The 22,210-nt window shown below is 48.5% G+C and overlaps 1 protein-coding gene across 1 annotated transcript in view; it reads right to left on the reverse strand.

Moving 5' to 3' along the window:
- Positions 1-5,232: 5,232 nt before the first annotated feature.
- Positions 5,233-22,210, reverse strand: part of LOC132681576 (uncharacterized) — a 67,324-nt gene continuing 50,346 nt past the window's right edge. The window contains exons 5-6 of the mRNA XM_078432485.2: positions 11,517-11,631; positions 5,233-5,914 (exon numbers count right to left, since the gene is read on the reverse strand). Coding sequence (XP_078288611.2) covers positions 5,830-5,914; positions 11,517-11,631 — 200 coding nt within the window. The 3' untranslated portion in view covers positions 5,233-5,829. The remainder of the gene's footprint in view (positions 5,915-11,516; positions 11,632-22,210) is intronic.

Below are 22,210 nucleotides of genomic sequence, written 5' to 3' on the forward strand. Positions count from 1 at the left end.
AAAATCTCTATAAGGAGTATATATGATCAGAACAATGTTTCTGAAAACCATGGGTTGAGAACTACTGCCATATGGCAATGCCTCCTTCAAATAAGGCCCAAGTCAAAGGAATGTCTGAAGGTGAAAGGTCTGGATTTGGGCTTTTCTCATCACCACGCCCCCTCCAACCAGTCCCTGCCCTGGGGGATAAGCAGTACCTAGCAGTAAGGCTGGCCAAGGGAAACTAGCTGGTACCACTATCAACATCTAGGGAGTGAGGCCACGGCAGTAAGGGGGTTGCTCAGGGAAACCAAGCCCTGTGGACACTTCTCCATACTCTTAGTCCCAGAAATTGCTTGGATTTAGATCCCCTCCCTGGGACCAGCCCTCTGGAAGGAGTGTAACAGGCCCTTGGTAGAGGAGGAAAGCTGAGTGAGAAAATGATGAAAAAACTAGAAAATAGGCCAAGATCAGTCTAACATGTTCTGCAAAGCTCAGGAAGTATTGTTGCCTGATCTTGGACATGCCCTGTGAGTAGCATGTGGCCTCCTACTCAGTGGGCCTTTGGCTTGTGGATGTCTAGAGAGACCCCAATTTCAAGCCCAGTGCATTAGAAGATCCACCTGGATTTTTCAAGGGTAGCTTCACCTGGGGACAGAGGAATGGATGACATGACCTTTCCCAGCTCCTCTGAGGCCCAGGAGTTGGGTTTACTGAGGAGAAGTGGATTAAGGTGGCTAGCCTGTGGCTTCCAACTGGGGCCTTGGCAAGGTCTTTAAGCAGGTGGCGCTTCTAGCTAAGGATGTCTGGTGTAGTGTGAAGCCAGGTACAGTGGACTAAGGAGCAATGGGAGGGAAGAGATGCAACCCAGAGCAAATAGCAGGGACTGCTTCTGACTTTTCTACTCTCCTCTCATCCTTCAACCTAATCTCTGACTTAGAGTAGGCAGTGGGTATGTTGAAGTCCCAGGCTGTGGAAATCTTGCAAGTTCTAATATGTGAAGTCAGTCCATCACTTAAAAGTTATCAAAATGGGGGGCATCTGGGTGGCTCAGTCGGTTAAGCATCCGACTTCAGCTCAGGTCATGATCTTCGAGCCCTGCATCAGGTTCTGTGTTCACGAGTTCGAGCCCCGCATCAGGTTCTGTGCTGACAGCTTAGAGCCTGGAGCCTGCTTCGGATTCGGTGTCTTCCTCTCTCTGCCCCTCCCCCGCTTGTACTCTGTCTTTCTCTCTCTCAAAAATAAACAAACATTAAAAAAAAAAAGTTATCAAAATGGGAGAGGAGTTCTACCCACTGGCTTCCAATCTCCAAAGTCATGGCAGAGTCCTGACCTCCTCTAGCTCTTCTTATCTCAGGAGTCCTAAGTAATTGGGACCAACTCCTTGAAATGTCTAAGGAGGAACCCCCAAACTCTACCCCCTCCCCATCACAAGGGAGCTGAGTTCTGGGGACCAGGCCTGGAGAAGTGGTGTGGGATAGAGCCAGACCTTCCAGGCTGTTCCATCACACCCCACCACGGACATCACCCCTGCCCAACAGGAGAAACAGTAACTGTGATGGCAGCTGACACCAACTCATTAGCCAGCCAGTGCCCGAATGGAGCAACATCAGTATAATCTGGGCCAAATTTGGGCATAGTAATCTAAGATTATTCTAAGGGTCTGCCATGCTTTTGTGGCTCATTCCTGAGAGTTTCAGTCAAAGCATTAATGGTGGAAACTCTTGGCTAAGGAAGGTAGGAGGTCATTGGAAGATCTGTTTTGTTGGAGTTGTGATGACATTGTACTTAAGGACCACTTTCCATTGGGGTAAAGTGGCAAACCAGGGCTTGATCATACCAGCTATAACTGCCAGGTCTATGGACATTCAAGGGCATTTCTGGTTAGTCACAGGCATTTTCTTGCCTTACTCCGAAGGGGTCACTTTAATTGGGCTGGTTTATTCATTTAGTTCACTTGGCAATAGGAAGAGAGAGGCTAATATGCTAATCAGGGAAGACAAATGCAAACCATTCCTTCTTGATATATCAGTTTCAACATCTGTCAGTGGGCTGTGTGCAAGATAAGCACTTACTCAGATCTCTGGAAGCTTGGAACAGGGACTGCCAAAGACAGAAATGAAGTCCCAGGAAAAGTCTTGGGCCTGGTTCAAGGTGGAGTCTTTTCCTCCGGGAGTGATGCCCGCTGGTTTGTGGGGTTGGGTCATGCCCACGCTGTCATTCTCTGGGACCGTTTGGTCTTATTTCACATTATTTGCACAGATCCAAAAGTCCTCTTGTTAGCAGGGTACAGGTTTCCTCAGCAGCCCTGTGGAAGCACCCAGGAAGACTTTGTCTCTGTCAGATGTAATGCCCTTGCTTCACTTGGGCACAACTAACTCTCCAACGTGAGGATGTGTGAAATTCATGGGAACTCTGCACTAACCTTTCCCCCCTTGTGCCAGTGGCACAAGTGGAGGAGAATGGGGGGCTGGTGCACTTCCTTTTCCAAGATTAAACCTACTAGGCAGAGTGATGTTTGTCTTTGTTAGCCAAGGTTCCCTTATGAGGCTGAGTCTAAGGCAGTACCAGGGTATAGCTGGCTGGCCATATAGTTTTCCGAGCTCTAGGCTGCTCCCCAGAAACCCATTTCTGCCGATTTTCTGGGGATAGGAAATTATAGAAGCAGCCTCCACTTTCGTAGGCTCAGTGGAGAGGCAGGCCTAGGGAGTCTATGCTAAGAGTTTAATTTCAACTGGGGAGATACTAGAGGCAATGCAGGTATTGAGTGCAAGGGGAGAGGCAGACATCTAGCCTGCCATCCTTCCTCCAGTTCCATGAGCTCAGAAATGGGAGGAACTGGGAAGGACCTTAAAGTCTGCCTAGGTAATGACAACAAAGGTCTTGGGTGTTCACTTTCCAGTAGGTGCTGTGCCAAGCTCCCCACAAGCACTATCACACTGGTGCTACACTACAGCATCTTGTTTGCAGAGCAGGTAACTAAAGCTCAGTTGGTATAAGGCGCTTGCCCATGATGACTCAACTAAAATGTATGAAGCCTGGATTCTAACCCACATCTGTCTGTGCCTGGACCCCAGATGGGTTCCATAATTTCAGGCTGTTGGCAGAGGAGGAAACTGAGGCCTGGGAAGGATGTTTGGCAGAGTTTGCTTGGGGCAGGACACTAGCACTTCATGCCAAGAGAGCATTTGGGGACACCAAGGGAAGGCATTCTGGATCCTGGGACCCAGCCCCTGCCTTCAGCTCCCCTGCTCCCCTTCTCACTAGGCAGCAGGGCTTTGCTGCTACAGGCCCCTAGGCCCCAGTGGGATGGGGTTTGACTTTGTCCTCAAGGGAGGGATGCTTCCCCTATGCCTTGGAGGCCACCTGCAGTTTCTAGGGGTGGGGCCCCAGGGAACTAGGACACAGGCCTGTAACTTGGCCTTGGGGCAGGGGGCAGCCACTTCAGTGTGTCTGCGAACCTGCTTCCAGCTGCAGGGGACTCTGGCCTGCTAGGCCTTATCTCAGCTCTAGGGATCAAAGAGGACATTGCAGCTGTGCCTCTGTCAGAGGAAGGCAACCAGAACTCTCCTGTTCTCCTGCTCTAAACCAGACCCTTTGTTAGATCTTGGGGTACTCAGAAATCTGAACTCTGGGTGAATGTATAAGCCAGGACCACTCACAGGTACATCCTAACCTCCTGCCATCAGACTGGAGTCACTCTATGGTTGTCCTAAATCCAACCTGGCTTCTTGGTCCCTGAGAAAATCCAGCACCCCAGGCAACTGACTGGTTGTTACCCTACACCAGGGAGGCCTCAGACTCACTTGCAGGCTTCCTTCAGAAAGGGCCCTCCTCTGCCCTTCAGACCCAGCTGAGGCAGCCTAGATGGGGCCCTCACTTCCATTTCTGGCCAAATGCCTTGCACTGGCCTGGGTTCGCTTCTCTGTTTCTGCCCTTCCCTTTTCCCTAACAGTCAGGTGGATGTGGGAGTGTCCAGTTGGCTACCACTTCTCACTCACACTGTCAATCATGAATCTGCCCAGAATTAGGGCAGGTGCAGTGAGTTCTTCCACAGCAATTAAAAACACTCAGCCACATCTCTGCTCAGAGAGGTGAAGGGATATGCCTGGGATCTTAGTTCAGGAATAAAGTACGTAGCCAAGGACATAGGAGTCCCAGGGTGCGGGTGGTGGGGATTTTGTGCCAGGCTTTTCTGAGAAAGCTGACTTCATGGAGTGAGGAAGTTGTGCGGATACAGAGTTGGTATTTGGGGATCAGAGGTAGTATAGGAAGGAGTCATTAGGCCAGAATAGCTATCATTTTCCTAAAACTAAGAACAAGTTGAGAAATCCTGACATTTTGGCCACAGCAGGGTGATGGTGGACTTCGGTGGGGGCTGTTGGGAAGTGAAGCATGAGTGCCTCTGCTGGAGGTCCAGGGTTCCCCTCCAAGTGCTCTTTCTGGGCTTGCCAGGAAGGGGAGAGGTGCTGGATGTCAGAATGCTGAGAGCCATGGTGAGTGAGGGCTGGGCTCCTAGATGTGGGAGCCTGGCATTGCCATATAGGTGGGTGGGTGTGAGGGTGGGGCAGAGAGAAGGACCTGAAGGGGTCTCCAACATTCCAAGGCTGGTGACCATTCATCACCACCCTTCTGTTATAAACTGGGCCGCTAGTGTTCTTGGCTCAGGAGACCATCTGCCCCAACTGGGTGTGGGGACTGCCTCAGGCCACTCATTAGGACCCCATTTTTGGTCTCTGGGCATAAGACACATACAAGGTGAACTTGGGGCTCTCCCTTATCTCACAGCCCACACAAACACAGCCTCACCATCCAGTGCCTGTCCCCTTCCTGTCTGCCACTCCCCTTGTGGTCTGGGGAGTACCCAATCTCTCCAACCAGACTGGGAGCTCCCCAGGAGCAAACAGCTTATTTCCTCTGTATTCTCACAGTGTTCAGGCAGGATTGGCACCTGAGAGCATCTCCTGCAAAACCCTGGGTCAGCATCTGCTTACCTGTTCTGTCCACTGCCCACCTGGCTTCTCTGGCTCCTCCCCAGGAGGACAAGCCAGGCTGGACTCTGGGGTACAGGGAAAGAGTCTGAGAGGCAGGGAGGACAGTGGTAACTGGCTCTACCCCTGAAGTAGAGCCCTGAGCCATGACCAGCTAGTGGCCAGGGCCAGAGGCTCCAGAGCAAGGGCCTCTGTGTCCCACTACATGCACCATATCCCATCCATGTGCCTCAGCAGGACAGCTGGAGATGTGAAGGCAGAGTCATTCATTACTTTATTTTATTAAAAATGTACACAAATGAAAGGTTTAATTTTACAGAATAAGAAGTACAGATGAGCACACAGAAACATTTCTTCAAGCCACCTGCAACATACCACCTAGGTAATCAGGCGACTACATTTTTAGAGACTCGGGTGCAAACAGAATTTGTCACTCCCCCATGCACGTAGCTAGAAGCACTGTCCCCTGCAGACACAGGCACAATTTCCATGTGTGGCACCTTTCCAGGACGCACTGCAAGTAGGAATCTATGCTTCCCCAGCACTGGCTTGAGGCCCCTCCTCAGCTTAGAGGTCTTTCTGTGCCCACATATTGTGCAGAGGTTGGGATCTAAGAGTCCAAAGAGCCAGCTGTCCAGGCTGCAGAGGTAATCTATGGTAGATTAGAAGGTGCAAAGGGCCTTGGAGGTAGGGTAACCAACTGTCCCAGTTTGCTCAGGACTGAGGTGTTTCCTATAATGTGGTATTTTCAGTGCTACAACTAAGTCCTGGGCAAACTGGGGCAAGGTGGTCACTGTCCTAGGAGGGCCAAAGGCCCTGTCCAGCCCCTCTCTCCTTGTACTGTCCACAGGCCATCCTACTAGGATCTCAGAACCCCCAGGCACTCACCAAGCAACTCAGGGACAGATGCTCCTTCTGGGGGGCCCAAGGGTTCCAGCCTGAGTCTCAGAGAAGGAAAGGGGAAAGGGAATGAGTAAAGGCAGACAGGAATCATTACCTGGGGGAGGGGGATACTTGGCTACCTACCTCTCCAGCCCTAGAGCTGCCCTTAGACCTCAGTGTCTGAGTCTTCAGGGGCTACGCTCTGCCCCTAGTTCTTGGGAAGTGCAGGGTCTCTGGGTAGGAAGTGCTCAGCCCCCTGGGGCTTCCCATAGCCCTGGTGCACCCACCTTCATATCCCTCTCTGTGTCCAAACTCGCTGGTGCTTCTTGCCCAGCTCCTCTCTACCTAAAACTGGGAGCAGAGGATGAGAGAAGAGGAATCCAGGACAGACTGGGCTGAATGAGAAGCAAGCAAGCGGGAGGGGACCTGGGAAGAAAGGATCTCTCTAACAAGGGTGGGCACATCCTGATTGTCGTCTGGCTTGTCTATGCCTGAAGATGAGGCCCTTGCAGAACCCAGAAGAGTAGGAAGAATAATGGTCCACAGAGGAATAAAGACGCCCACATACTAACACATGTAATCTGTGAATCTGTTATCCTAATGGCATCGGGGTATTAAGGTTGCTAGTTAGCAACTTAAAATAAGGAGATTATCCTGGATTATTTGGATGGATCCGATGCAGTAACAAATCTCCTTAAATGGGGAAGAAGGAGGCAGGAGAGTGAGAAACCGAGAGATGGCATTATGTGAAAGACTGGACCAGTGATTGCCGGCTCTGAAGATGGAGGAAGGGACCACAAGTCAAGGAATGCAGGTGGCCTCTGAAAGTTGGAAAGGGCTCTCTACTAGAGCCTCTGGAAAGGAATGGAGCACTGTTGACACCGGGAGTTTAGTCCATTGCGATCAATTTTGGATTTCTAGCCTACAGAACTGTAAGCTAAGAAATATGTTGTTTTAAGTCACTTAGTTTATGGTATTTTGTGACAGCAGCAATATAGGAAAGGACCTGAGGCAGCTGCCCCAAAGCCCTTGGTTAGAGTCAGTCTCACAGAGCCCCAGAGTCTCTCTGTAAAAAACCCTATTCTGTTCTGGGAGTACTGAGACTCTAGAGCCCTGGACAGAGAATGGACCTCCATGACCTGGGTGGGTCAAGAAGGATGCTCAAAGAATACTGGCTCTGCTGGACATGCCTGTGGGAAACAGCTGCCTCCTTGAACTCACTCCCCTAGTGCCCGATGATGCTGGCTCTGGGGTGTCCTAGAGGAGCTGCGCTGAGGTCAGGCCACCCAGCACCTGAGTCTGCAAGGCTTGGCTTAAGGCTCCTAGGGTGGGGTTCAGTCCTTTCCACACACCTATTATACCTGCAGCACTCTCAGTCTTTGGCTTTATTAAGGGGATCAAATTTAGCTCAGAAAAAGCTTGGAATAGAGGGAAAAGGTTTTGAGGAAAAATCACTAAGTTGGATGTCAGTCAGATCTGCATCAAGTTTCCGTTCTGCCACTTACTAGCTGTGCGGCTTCAAATGAGACCTCTTGTAGCCTCAGTTTCTTCATCTATACAATGGGTATGACAGTTTTTGTCTTACCTGCCTCACAGGGTGAGGTAACACAAGAGAAAAGGTGCCGCACAGATTGAGATGCTGTTTTTTTTTTTTTTTAATTAATAAACAATAACAATCACAGCCCCACATGCCTTTGGATGGAGGGGATGATCACACATCCTGTGCTGAGGAAGGAAGGGTGAGGGCACACTCATCAACTCTGTTTTGTCCACAAGTAGGAGGCTGCAGTCTGGCCAGGAGAAAAGAGAAAGACTTGTCTTTCTCTGAGCCACTGCCTCAGAGTTACCACCAGATACGAGACAGAGCCAGTCTGCAGACCTCATGGGGTCCTCCCAAATGCAGCCATGGAATAGGGCTTTGTGCTTTTTTTTTTTTTTCCTAAGGGAAAAATTTTCTAGAGTTTCTTTTACATTTAAAACAGTCCCTCCTTCTCATAAAACACTCACAATTTTATATTATTTATTTATTGAATTTTCTTTAACGTTTATGTGAGAGAGAGAGAGGAGAGAGAGAGAGAGAGAGAGCGTGCACACAAATGGGGGAGGGGCAGAGAGAGAGAGAGAAAGAATCCCAAGCAGGCTCCTTGCTGTCAGTGCAGAGTCCAACTTGGAGTTTGATTTCACGAATTGTGATATCATGATCTGAGCCGAAATCAAGAGTTGGACACTTAACCGACTGAGCCACCCAGGTGCCCCAACTCTCACAATTTTATAGGGAAAAGGTAAAACATGAACTTATACACAATATAATTCTCAGCTAATGAGTATATAATGTATAATTTTATGTGCAACACCTACTGGACGAAATGCCTCAGATACTAATGGTGATTATCTCTGGGTGGTGGGGTTATAGGTTATTGTATTTATGCCTTTATATTTCCATAACTTAAAAATGCTCTACAATGACTTACACTTACTTGTACAGTAAAAACAAACAAAAGAAACAACAACAAACAAAAAAACCCCAAAAAAACAAAAAAACTACACCTTACATATATGTATATATCAAAAATGCCAGGGACTTCCTTTTATGGGACTATAAACCGGGGTTAAATTGGCATCTGCACAGGTCAGAGTCCTGGCCCAGATCCTTACTGTGGAACCTTGGAGACTCATGACTCCCCCACCCTGGCCCTCATGGGGCTGGTGAGGCAGGAGGCTGGGCAGGGTGCAGCCCACTAATGAAGAGACTTCCCCTTAGTCTCATCCGTCCCTGCTCTATGTCCAGCTTCCAGTGGCTTCTCTGTGCCTAGAGAATTCCTTACGTAGGCCCTGAGGTAGAGGCCACCTCCCTGAGTAGTCTGCCTCTCCCGGACTTGCCCTGGGAGTCCCTGCCTCCTGGCATTTGCTGACATCACAGGCTGCACTTCTCAGAGCCCTGCCCTTCCTTGAAAAACAAAAGCCTGGCTGGGCCCTGTGCAGCCTGCTGGCCTGCAGTGACCCTGCTTCCCTCTAATTTGTGTATAACAATAGCTCCCATGTATTGATTGGTAACTTCAGACCACACAGCAAAAGTGGTCTGGTCTCATTTAATCCCAGGCTACCAGCCCTTGCAGAGACTAATGTGAACAGCACCCCCTGGAGTTGTGCAGTGTGGTGACCCTATTTGATCCTCTCTTGCCTCTGAGGGATGTATTGTTATCCCTATTTCCATGATATTATAACTGAAACTCAGAGAGGCCAAGTTAACTCACCCATGGTCACATGGTAAGTGTATGGCAGAGTGTAGGACTTGATCTCTAGTCAGTTCACTTCCAGGTCACTGCTCCTCCCCTCCCTCACTGGTGTCATCCTCAACAACTCCCAAATTCCCACACGAGGGTGGGAATGCATCTGGGTGGTTCTGAGTTGAGCACCCAGTGAATGTCTGGTGGTAACAGCGTTGATCACAATGAGTTCAACCAGGTTTATCATTCAGTAAACAAGTCTTCCCAGAGCTTTCAGAAGCTCTGGGAGCAGCGACAGGCCTGTTCTATTCACTGCCATATTCTGGCACCTAGCAAAGCCTGACACACAGTACATGTGCCATATATGGCAATGACTCCACGATTGTTTATTCAAATAATAAAACAACAAAGTAAATAATATGAGCTACCATCTATGGAGGGACTACCACAAGCCAGCTCTCAGGGATCCTCTAGGTGAGCTGAGGGAAATATAACACTGGTGACAAGGGCCATACAGCATAGAGTTTAACCTCACGAAAGTGTCTGTGAAGGCCATGAGAACACCAAAGAAAGCGATTAGCAGCAACCCTCAAACTTTCTACCACGTCTGAGGCCATCTCAGCAGCCATCACCATCACAGCTTGAACGCAGTGACTACCAAAGCACACAAGCCCTAAGTTTCCATCTGCATTCATGGTCCTGCCTGTTCAGGCTACATCTGGATACCCTTGTTGCCTCTCCAGGCTGGATAAGTAGAATGCTGAGGGCTGTAAGATAAACAGCTGGAGAAACTGGTGACATTTAGCTTGGAAAGAAAGAGGAGGGTGTCTGTAACACCTGCTGAGCTAGCTGTCAGTGGGCATCAGCCCTGGGCACCCCTGAAGAAGCCTGCTGTAGCTGGCTCGGTGGTCTGGAGATATACCAGAGAAACAGGGTTCCTGGTGGGCTGCCTCTCTGGGACCTGATGAGGCACTACTCTCCACATCATATTTTCTACACACTTGTTCACACAACAAACATTTATTAACTGTCATCCCTGGCCTATTCTAGTCTAGAAAAAAAAGAATGGATAAAACAAGTTACGACCTTAGAAAATGCCAGCCCCCTGAGGACAGAGTCAGGAACCACTGCTTGGTCTTCCCCAGTGGTAGTGACATGTCAAAGGATATCCTTCAATCCTAAATTGCCTATCTGTCTTTATCTTCAGTTCCTTCCAAGGCCCCTCAGTCTGTACTAACAGTTACAACTCAGCAACCGCTGTGGCACTCCTGAAGAGCGGATCCCAAAGAGGCTTATGTGGGCATAGCCTCCTCTCACTGCCCTGTCCATTCAATGCACTGTTCAGTGCTGGAAGTGACCTACGTATACTTTTCTTTCTTATTGAGAAACAATAATTATGCAGAAAAATGCCCAAAACATTTGGTCAGTTTAAGAAGTATAAAATATAAGGCCAATTTTTGTATAACCACCACCAGGTCAAGAGGTGAAACAGTGTGAACACCCCTCAAGGCCCCTTTGGGCCTCTCCTAATCACAACCCCAACCCTCCCCTGTGTCACATCTACATGGACTTTTGTGGCAATAATTTCTGTGGTTTTTATAGTTTTCCATCTTCTGCATGTACCCTTAAACAATACAGTCCAGCTTTGATTAGCTGTTAAACTTCCTAAAAGGAATTATACTGTATGCATTCTTTTGTGTGTTTTACTCAATATTACATAGATTAAAGTTATTCGTTACTATAATATTATTATCCAATATTACTGCTATTGCAAGATGCTGTAGTTCATTGATTTTCACTGCAGGAATGTTGCATAATTTATGCCCCTTCTCTAATGCTGACGGGCATCTGGACTCTTCCTCATGTTGTGTGGATATTCTCATACACGTGGTGGGTAAGAGTTTGGTCAGAGCAGATTCTGAGGAGTGGGGCTGCTGGGTTATAGGGTCTGTGTATCATCTTTTTTATTTTAAGTTTAATGATTTATTTTGAGAGAGAGGGAGAGAGGGAGAGCATGTGAGCAGAGGAGGGGCAGAGAGAGAGGGAGAGAGAGATTCCTAAATAGGCTCCATGCTGTCAGCACTGAGCCCGATGTGAGGCTTGATCCCACAGACCGTGAGATCATGACCTGAGCTGAAATCAAGAGTTGGAAGCTTAACCGACACAGCCACCCAGGTGCCCCTTTGGGTATATGTATCTTCTTCTTTACCATGTCACTTCTGTACTTTTTATATCTGAAAATGTTTCTTAGGGAAATAGTGCTTGTCACACCCCAGCATTGTCTGTGGTAGAGGAAATGAGGTATGCCTGCCCTTGCGGTCTGATCAGCCCATCTTCGGTCCTCAGAACTTTGTCCCCTCCAGCCCAGCCACCCTTTCTCCTCTGACACCCATAGGCCGGGGCCCCTTGGCAGCAGGCTCTGCTCCGGCCTACCTACCTCAGTGATGCAGTTGGGTGGGGGTGGGAGGAGGCTGAGAATGAGGAAGTAGAAACCAAATACTTGGGCCACAGAGAAGTCCGGTCCACAAACCTCAGTGTTTTAGCAGCATACTCTGTGGAAGAGGAACATGCAAGCCACCTGTGAAGCACCCCCAGCAGGCACCAGGCTCACTGGTGCCAAGGACGGCTACCACACAAGCTGCCACTTTGCCCTAGGTTCCTGTGCATAAGTCACTCCATGCAGTCTTTGCTGTGCAAAGGTAGATGTTATCATCCCCATATCACAGATGAAGACATTGAGAGGCACAGAGACATCGAGTGACTGGCAACATAGTACAGCAGTTAATAGTGTGCGATCTGGACCTGTATAAACTGGGTTTAATTTGTGGCTTCCCTACTTACTGATGCAATCTTGGGCCAGTTACCTGACTTCCTTCAGTCTCAGTTTTCTCATCTATAAAATGGGGCTAACGGACCAGTGGGTTACTGAATTAGGAGAAAATGTGATGAAGTTGCTTAGCAGAGTGCCTGGCACAAAGGAGGAGAGCAGGACTACGAAACGGGAACTATGGAGTTCCAAGATTGATAGGCAGGACACGATGCGGGGCGGGAAGGGGAGGGAACAGCTTATCCTGGCAAGCTGGGACCAGGCCACCAAGCTGAGGGAGCTGATCCAGCACTGTGTGCAAACTGTCGGTGGAGTGCTGTCAGGGTGGACTCTGAAACACAGGCATCCAGGCAGTCCTGCCCCCTGGCACCTTTGCCCAGAGCTTTCTCCCTACCTGGGGTTACTTTAAAGGGCACTAGAAGCTGGAGCCTTGAGCATGTGGAAGCTTCGGCCCAGCTTCAGTGCTGCCTCTGGGAAGCCGTATTGGCAGGCGGCGGCAATGGCAGCCAATGGGCAGCAGAGCCTGTTGCTAAGGTCACTGGTGAACCTTATTTGGCAACACAGGGCTGACCCTGCATTCACCTCCGAGAACCCTGGGAAACGCCAACCACAGATGTGAAATGAACGTCTCCAAACCACAACTGCATTTCCTTTGAGAAAAGATTCGGCTCTCTCTCTAGCCTGCCTCTCACGGGTTGGACGCCTTTTGTTCAATCGCTTGCAAGCTCAAGAGAGAGTAGTCTGGGCAGGGAGTCTGCTACAAACCCATCCTAGATGGAGAAAGAGCAGGGGCTACTGTACCCGTGGCCCCAGGACCCATCAAGGACCTAGAGGTCTCCCGTTCGCACTCTGGCAGCTGCCGACCCCTGCCCGGGCCTCCCTGCACACACCCTGAAGAGGTCCTGGCCCCACTTCCTGCAGCTTCGGGAAGCGGCTGGTATGAGGAAGCCCCAGGGCACGCAGGGAGGAAGTAGGCCTGCCTGGGCCCTCACCATCTGCACCGGCCACACCGCGCTGGTGCAGCCTACAGCTCAAACGGTCGGCGGTTTTGTTTTTCACCTCCTGTTTGTGCATCTTCTAGCTTAACATTAAACAAGTGAAACTGTTGCCCCACCCCAGACAAATGTGGGAGGGACACTGTGCCCTCAATACGTCCAAAATACTACTCTTTCCTTGTATTTGTGTGGCAGCTTCAAATCTAGGGGCTGTGCTCACATATGCCATTTTGTTGGATCCTCATAAGCCCAGCTAAGGTAATAATAGCTAGTGATGACTGAGCCCTCACCATGTGTCAGGAACATGACGAAACTCATAGAATCCACTTGTGCTGTTCCCACTTTACAGGAGAGAAAAATGAGGCGGTGAGGGATTCAGTAATTGGCTCAAAGTCACATAGCCTGTGAATGACAGAGCTGGGATTTTTATCCCCAAGAGCCCAATTCCAAAGTCTGCCCTATTACCTTCTGTTATATTGCTTTTCAAAGCATATACACAAGAACAAATCCCATTTACAGGTGAGAAAGCTGAGGCTGAGAAGATTAAAAGGTTGCTCTCCCTGTCCACGTCTACTCCCAGAGGACTGTCCACTGGCATCCTGCATCTGCCCCACCTCCTGACCCCCAGGCTACAAGTGGCCTATCTGGAAGAGGCTATGTAAGCCCATCTGTCAGGTAAGGGGTGCAAAGGCAGGCTGATGGAGGATGTGCCACAGGAGATGCCCCTATGCACCCCCACCTGCCCGCGGCCCTCAGAAACCTGCACACACCAAGACAGTCAAAGAATTCCAGGGACTCGGGTCCGGGGACCATAGGCAGCAGAGCATCTGTCCATAGCACCCTCAACCCATGACGCTCTGAGGGGCTGGGGTGGGGTCTGGACACTGAGAAAACGCCAGTGCAGACCCCTTGCTGGGGCTCTTCAGGCTGTCCTCATGCATTGAACACATTTTTGTGTGCACCTGCACCTACAATGTGTCAGGCAGTATTCCAAGCACTGAGGACACAACAGTGAGCAACACAGACCAAATTCCATGCCTGGCATGGAATTATTTCCAGTGAGGAAGACAGACATTAGGCAAACAGTCGCAAAGACAGCTGAAGAGCACAGGGTGCTAGGAAAAGGGTGCAACTTAATTTCAGGGTCTTCATGGAAGAAGGAGTGTGGGACGGGGGATTAGAGAAGCCAGCCATTCCCCAAAGTGAGTGATGCAGATGGCAGAACAGAGGCTGGTGTGGAGTGGTCGGGTGGGGACAGCTCTTGGCCCCTGTCCCACAGCCCTGTCACGCATCTTCCGTATTTCATCCCTTTAGGAAATCTGCTGCCAGGAGAGCTGCTCTGCTGGTGTCCTCAAAGTTGCCCCTAAGCAGTGTCTTTGCCGGCAGCGGCTTTTAGTGTGTGTGCCGGAACAGGCACAAACTCTTGTGTGTGCTGGGGGACACCGGAGTGGAGGGGGACTATGGTTTTTGATCTCTGATCCTCAGTTCAATCCAAGCACCTGCATTCCTCATGAAAGTCCTGTGTGTGCATGTGGGAGAGCCACGGCAGGTCAAAGGGGTGAAGGAAGCCAGGAGGACGAGAAGCTGCTGGTATGAAATATCGAATTCTGAGAAACAGTTTCAGAATTAAACATTTTCAGGTTAACCAAGAGCCAGGGCCCTTCGTAAAGTACCTCTGAAAAGAGTTTTTCAGCATAAATCATGAAATTAGCTTTTCCTAGAGAGGAAACCTTCCCAGGGCTGACAGCAAACCTGCCAGCTTCAGAGGAAGCTGGGGCCTCACTGTGGCCCCTCCCTGCGCCGGCGCCTCCTGGCCTGCAGGCTCCCAACCCTGGGTGTGCACCCGTGTGTCCGGGGCCAGGCTGCTTCCGGAACACCCTCGCAGCCTTCTCTAAACATGCTTCTCCCCTCTTGGGGACTCTCCCTGTGGAAAAGAAACCCCGGTACTCAGGGTTGCAAGGCTGTGATTTCCAGTTTCATTTTCCAGTTTCCATTTAGAAGCAGCTCCACTCCCTGTGCCCCAAGGCACAACAGAGAGGCTAAAGGGCAAGAGTGTTCCTGCCAGGACCTGCTCCCTGGGGCTCCCAGAGGGTGGGGACTGGCTGAACCCCGGTAGGAGACGCTGTCAAAATTCAGATTTCTCGGTTCCCCAGTCTCTGAGGTGGGAGGTTTGGGCCCTTCAGTGGTTCTGATGTGGCCTGGGGACCCCACTATGCAGTCATAGCCTCAGAGACCATCAAAACAGCCAGAGCACCGCTGAGGTGCCGCCCAATCCCTCTCCAAGGCTCTTCCTGTGAGGAGGGCTTGTGAAACTTTGGTCGGCATCTCCTGCCCTCCCCTACTGGTGTCGAACACATTTCTGATGTCAGTTCTCTGGGACTAGAGGTATACAGGAAGCCCACCCTATTGTCTTCACACAAGCTCCTCTCTTCCCCACATTTCAAATTTCTCTTTAAGAAGCTAATTTGTAATGAGTAATTTGTAATTGAGTAATCTGTAAATGAGTCCCTTCCTCATTTATTTGCAATTTGTAGTCTATCTAATTCCAAAAAGGCTGTAAGGACACTTACATCTGTCTTTTTGCCCTGAGTGCATGTGTGTGCGTATGTGCACACGTGTGTGACTGTGTATGAGGTGGGCCTTCCAATGTGCCTTTGCCCTGCTTTGACCTTGGAGGGAGCAGGTGGTGAGCTCTCCAAGCCTGGCAGATGTAGACCTTTCCTAATCTCTAGGGCAAATTTGTTCTTCAGTGTTTCTAGTATCAGTTTTTGATCAATCATTAATCAAAGTTGCAATAAAAAGATAATCTTCTCAGGACTGGGCTGTAAAGATCCTGGTTGAAACCTTAAACAAACCCTTCTGTGGAGGTCTCAAAGCCAAGAGACCTCCCTCACAGCTCCCCCACAGAGGTCTCTCTCTGATAGCTTGGCTCATTCCTGCTGACTTGTGGATCTGCAGGGCACAGTGGTGCCTGGGATGGAGAAGGAGGCCCACTTCTCATGGGAGGAAGACAGGAAGCAGCTGCTCCTCCCCAGGGCCCAGCAGGGGTCAGAGGCTGTGGGGCCCTCACTCCTCTCACAGCTCCCTCACAGTGGAAATGGAGGATCTGCTCTTTGGGGCACGGGGTCACAGGCTCCTGGCAGGCTGCACAAGCCAGATCGAGTGGCTAGAATCAAGAGGGAAAATATGATGCCCAGCACGAGGTCCAAAAAGCAAGGACAAGAAGACAGAGCATGGGGACCTGGACCAAGTGCAGCCTGGACCAACAGACTCAGGGGTTTAGTAATCAGTGGCTTTCACAGGAGCCACAAGTGCATTGTACAAGAAGCCAACTGGTTCACGTGGAGCTACCTAAGATGTGTGGAGGGGCGCCTGGGTGTCTCAGTATGTTAAGCATCCAACTTTGGCTCAGGTCATGATCTCACGGTTTGTGGGTTCAAGCCCCCTGTCGGGCTCTGTGCTGACAGCTTGGAGCCTGGAGCCTGCTTCAGATTCTGTGTCTCCCCCTCTCTCTCTCTCTGCCCCTCCCCTGCTAGTACTCTGTCTCTCTCTCTCACTCCAAAATAAATTTTAAAAAACATTAAAAAAATTATAAGATGTGTGGAATTCGAGAAGGTGGGAGAGGCACACACTATTCTCTCCAACCCCTTCCAACACATTACCAGTCCCACTCTGGTACCACATTTTCAGATACACAGGGGAAATGGGCATTTTCAGAGAAGTGTCACCCTGGAGGTGCAGGAGGGTGAAATCAGGTGTGAGAAATTGCTCAAAGAACTGACGTCCAGAACAGGGATAGACTTGTCCTGGGTGGCTCAAAGGGAGGAAGTTGAGAAGAGTTGAGAAATAGATGTGAGAAGGAGACTTCCTATAGGTCGGACGTGGTCTTCAAAGATGATAGATAGATAGATAGATAGACCCCCCCCTTTTTTTTTCTGAGAGACAGAGAGAGAAGAAGAAAGGAATAGAAAGGTACACACCTCAATTTTAACAGTGGCTGTCTCTAGCAGGTAAGACTTAAGTTTTTTCCCCTGGTGCTTACCAACAGTTTCTAAAATGTTCATAATACACCCAAATTATTTTTTGATGTAGTAAAACATATATAAAATTTACCATTTTAACCATTATTAAGTGTGTGATTTAATGGCATTAAGTATATTCACACTGTCATGCAGCCATCACTACCATTCAGCTCCAGAATTTTTTTATCATCCTCAACATAAATACCAAACTCATTAAACTAATTCCATATTCCCCTCCAGCCACCAGCCATTGGCAACCACCATTTTACTTTATATCTCTATGCATTTGACTACTCTAGCTACCTCACATAAATGAGGGACAAATATAATATTTGTCCTTTTGTGTCTGGCTTATTTCACTTTTTATTTTTTAAAGCTTATTCATTTATTTTTGAGAGAGAGAGCATGAGTGAGGGAGGGGCAGAGAGATAGGGAGAGAGAGAATCCCAAGCAGGCTCTCCACTATTGGCATAGAACCCAATGTGAGGCTCAAACTCACAAAATGTGAGATCATGACCTGAGCCAAGATCAAGAGTCAGCTGCCAAACTGACTGAGCCACCCAGGCACCCCTGGCTTATTTCACTTCTTAGCATAATGTTTTCAAGGTTCATCCATGCTGTACCATGTGGCAGAATCTCATTTCTTTTTAAAGCTGAATAATATTCCATTTTGTGTATAGACTACATTGTGTTTATCCATTCATCTGTCAATGGGCATTTAGATTGTTTTCACTTTGGGGCTATCGTGAATAATACTTATAGGAACATGGGTATAAAAATATCTTTTTGAGTTCTTGCTTTCAGTCCTTTTGGGTACATATCCAGATTTGGAACTGCTGGATCTTAAAGTAATTCTGTTTAATTTTTTCAGGAAACACTATACCATTTTCCACAGCAACTACACCATTTTAAATTTCCATCAGCAATGCACAAGAGTTCTAATTTCTCCACAGCCTTGTCAATACTTACTATTTTCTATTTTTTTGATGATAGCCATCCTGAAGGGTGTGAAGTCATACCTCACTATGGTTTTGATGTGCATTTCCCTAATTCAAACTGCTCATTTTTAAATCCATTTCTGTCTGAATCAAATCCTTTGTCCTTTATTGCTTGATAATATGGACCTTTCTCCCTTATTCTCCTTGTCTATACTTATTCTTTGCCTTGTATGTATTCTTTGAAATTGTGGCGAAATAAATACACATAACATAAATGTTAGCATCTTAACCATTTGTAAGGGTACAGTTCAGTTTTCTTAAGTAAATTCACATTATTGTGACCTAACCCAAATTACTTTCATATTGATAAAAAGAAACAAAGTCTATTTTAATTTTTTTTATTTTTTAAATGTTTATTTATTTATTTATTTTAAATTTTTTTTAAATTTAAAAAAAAAAATTTTTTTAACGTTTATTTATTTTTGAGACACAGAGAGACAGAGCATGAACGGGGGAGGGTCAGAGAGAGGGAGACACAGAATCCGAAACAGGCTCCAGGCTCTGAGCTGTCAGCACAGAGCCCAACGCGAGGCTCGAACTCATGGACCGTGAGATCATGACCTGAGCCGAAGTTGGCCGCTTAACCGACGGAGCCACCCAGGCGCCCCTATTTATTTATTTTTGAGAGAGATAAAGAGAGAGAGAGGGAGCAAGTAAACAAGTGGGGGAGGGTAGAGAGAGAGAGGGAGACATAAAATCTGAAGCAGGCTCCAGGCTCTGAACTGTCAGCATAGAGCCTGACATGGGGCTAGAACCCACAAACTGTGAGATTATGACCTGATTATGACCAGATGCTCAACTGACTCAGCTACCCAGTCACTCCACAAAAGTCTATTAAAAAAAAAAAAGGCAAGCAAGCAATGATTCTCAGTCCATGGAGATGTTCACACACTTTGGCCCAGTCTTGGCAAGGACTTGCATTCATCTACTGAGTACCTTCCATGCTCTGGGCTGTGTGCCGGGCAGGGGGCTCTGAGGCGATCAGGTTTCCATCCTTGGATTTCAGCCTCTGTGCAGAACAGTTATAACCAAGGCTGTTCTGGGCTGAAAGGGCCATGCTGCTGTGTGATGAAGGGTTGGGAAGGTGGCATTGATGGGGTTACATGTGAGCTGTGCCTCAAAGGACAAGGAGACATTTGCAGGTGCTCAAGTGCAGAAAGGACCTGGCTAGTGCTGTTGGGCTATGGCAGCACTTATCACAACGGCCATTACACAAACACTTGTTAATAATTTATGTCTGTTTTCCCTCCTCAACTGTAAGCTTCATGAGAATAAGGCCAGGTAGTCTTATTCCCTGTTGAACCCTACTGTGTGTGCCCAGCACAGGCAGGTGTAAAATGAATACTTGCTGAATAAGTGTTGGGAACGGGGAGGAGAGAGGAGAAGTCTCATTCGAGATCTCGGCTGTGAGAGGCAGACAGCATGGCTGTACTCCGTGGGGAAGGGGGTGGAGGGAAGCATTACACAGACAATGCTGGCGGAAGCATATCAAATACTGCACGAAGGCAGCCAGTGTAGGAGAGTTTGAAGACCCAGACTTGAGAGAACTAAAGGGCATAATTGCTGGGAGGGGCTCTGGTGAAAGGGGAGAGGCTGGTAGGCATACTCAGTGGAAGGAGAGGGGTCTCTCTTTTTATGAGACTCAGATGGCTAAAGACAGAACAAGCCAGTTGTTGGCAAGGATGTGAAGCAATTGGAACTCTCACACGCTGCCAGAGAGAGTTCTTCCTGGTACTATTCCAGGTTTCAGATAGAACTCTGGTGGCTGGTTAGTGCAGACCACCATTTATTCCATATTCCAAGGGAACACCGGCATCTGTACTTGGACTATCAGACATGAAAGGCTCTATGTCGAGAGCAATTTCCAAGATGGGCCTGAATCCATGGAACATGCCACAACCAAGAGCCCAGAGTTGGTTCTGTGCTCACCAGCCTCCAAAATGTCAACTTTGCCCACATGCTTCCTTGTCCCTCTTTTCATGTCACATAGCTGGCAGGACTTCAGTCAACAGAAGGTGGACCATGCTCTTTTCAAAGAGCACACAGACGGGTACTGATGAGACTGTCCCCTGCCCCCTGTTTCCCAAGCTCCAGACACCATGGTGAATTCCATCTGGGTGTTCAGAACCCCTCTGCCTGAGGGGCCTTTATGCACACCCAGGCAGGCACCAGCAGCCTAGTCCCCTGCTGGTGCTCCAACTCCAGACTCACTGCACAGAGCTCCTCGCCTACCAGAAATGGGGCACATGTGCCAACACAGAGCCCACACAGGGCAGCTCTGCTTGCCACCTGCACAACCCCAGTCTGAGGGAAGGAAAATGCTGACTCTGTGTGTGGTCTGCATCTTTACTGCATCGTCCTTTTCAAGTTGGAGGTTGTTGTCACTGAGTTACCAAATGCCACTCTACCCACTGTTGGGAGCCAGAGAGAAGTGCCCAGCAGTCCTTGGGATGAAACTGCAGTCCAGAGGGGAGGATAAAATGAACACAGATGACGCAACAGGGACCCAATACAAGACAGTATGTAATTAGGAGCCACACTGTATGGTCTCACTCTAAGTGCAGCTGAAGCTCAGAAGAGTGAGGGGTCCATAGGGGTGGGGTGGCCAGGGAAGGTCCTGGAGCAGGGCTGCAAGGTGGCAAACAGAGGACAGACGAGATCATTACAGATGAGAGAAGCAACAACCGGGACCTAGATGTAAGTGCACAGAATTCAAGACCTGGCCAGGCTGGGACCCATGTGGGAGGGCCTCACTAGCTAGCTGCCCTTTCACCCAGGAGAAAGGCCACAGATGGAAGGCCTCCCTCAGCCCCACCCAGGCCCCCAGAACACATGCTCCACTGTCTCCAGCTTGACCACAACCCCCACATGAGCTGTGTCCTGTTCATACTGGCCCAGAAACTGGGAAGTACCTGGCATGTGGCCCCTCCACTTCCTCCACATGATTGCCTGGGGCTCTGGGGGTATCAGCAAGGGATCATTTTTGTGGTCAGGAAATGTCTGTGGCAGCTGTGGACACCACTGGCTGTCTCTGGGCTCTTCTGAAGTGGAGGCTATATTCCCAAAGATTTGCAACTGCCTAAACTCCAGCTCAAATCTCTTGCTTCTTCCTGGTAGGCCCATCTTGGTATAGGGGGTGAAGGTTATCTTTACCCATGTCCATGAGGTCCCCTCAGATCCAAAATACTCTTAAGTTCAAAGGCAGGACATCGAGAAACAGAACAGCAGATACCAACTTGTGGTTTAGTTCAATGGTTTTCAACCTTGGCTGCACATAGGAACCACCTGAGGAGTTTCTTACAAATATTCATGTCCAAATACTTCAACAGGCACTTTGCAAAGAGGGGATGTAAATGTCTAATAAACATATGAAAAAGTGCTCAACCGTATTAGTCATCAGGAAAATGCAAATTAAAACCACACCGCAATATCATTACACACCCACCAGAATGGCTAACACGAAAGAGATATAAAATACCAATTGCCGGCAAAGATGTGAAGCAACCAGAACTCTCAGACATTGCTGGAGGGAGTGTGAATGGGTACAGCCACTTTGGAAAATTATTTGGCATAAGGTATTGAAGTTGAACACATTTGTATCCAGACTTGCTTAGCACTTCCACTAAATATGCACACAAATGTGCTCCAAAAGACACCATAGGAACGCTCATAGCAATAGTAGTCATAATAACCCCAAACCCCAAACAACAATCCAAACACCCAAATATCCATCGACAGTAAAATGGACAGATGAATTGGGGAATATCCATACGGTGAAATACTGTACAGCAACGAGAACAAACGAACTATGGCAACCATAAACACACAGCTTGGGTGAATCTCATAAGCATAATGTTGAGTGGAAGAATCCAGACACAAAAGTCCATGTACTTTATGATTCCATTTATATAATATAAAGCTTGAAAACAGGCAAGACTCATTTCCACCATCAGAAGTGAGAATGGTGGCGACCCTATGGGGCACCAGGGGATGCTGGTGAGGTTGTGCTTCTTGATCCGGATGCTTGTTACTCTGGGTAAGTTCACTTTGCGAAAATTCACTTAGATCTATACTTAGGTTTTGTGTTGTTGTTGTTGTATATGTTACCCTTCAATACACACTTATATTTTTTTTTTCTTAACTCAGATCACTTTAGTTGGTATCTCTGGGGTGAGAGTGAGGCCCAGGCATCAACATTTTTTATATCCTAGATGAGTGTAATGTGCAGCCAGGATTGAAAGCCACTGGTTTAGTTTCTTGGGAAAAGGAGATCCACTCAAAGGCTTGGA

Source organism: Panthera onca, chromosome A1 (genome assembly GCF_046562875.1).
Source record: "Panthera onca isolate mPanOnc1 chromosome A1, mPanOnc1 haplotype 2, whole genome shotgun sequence".
NCBI lineage: Eukaryota > Metazoa > Chordata > Mammalia > Carnivora > Felidae > Panthera > Panthera onca.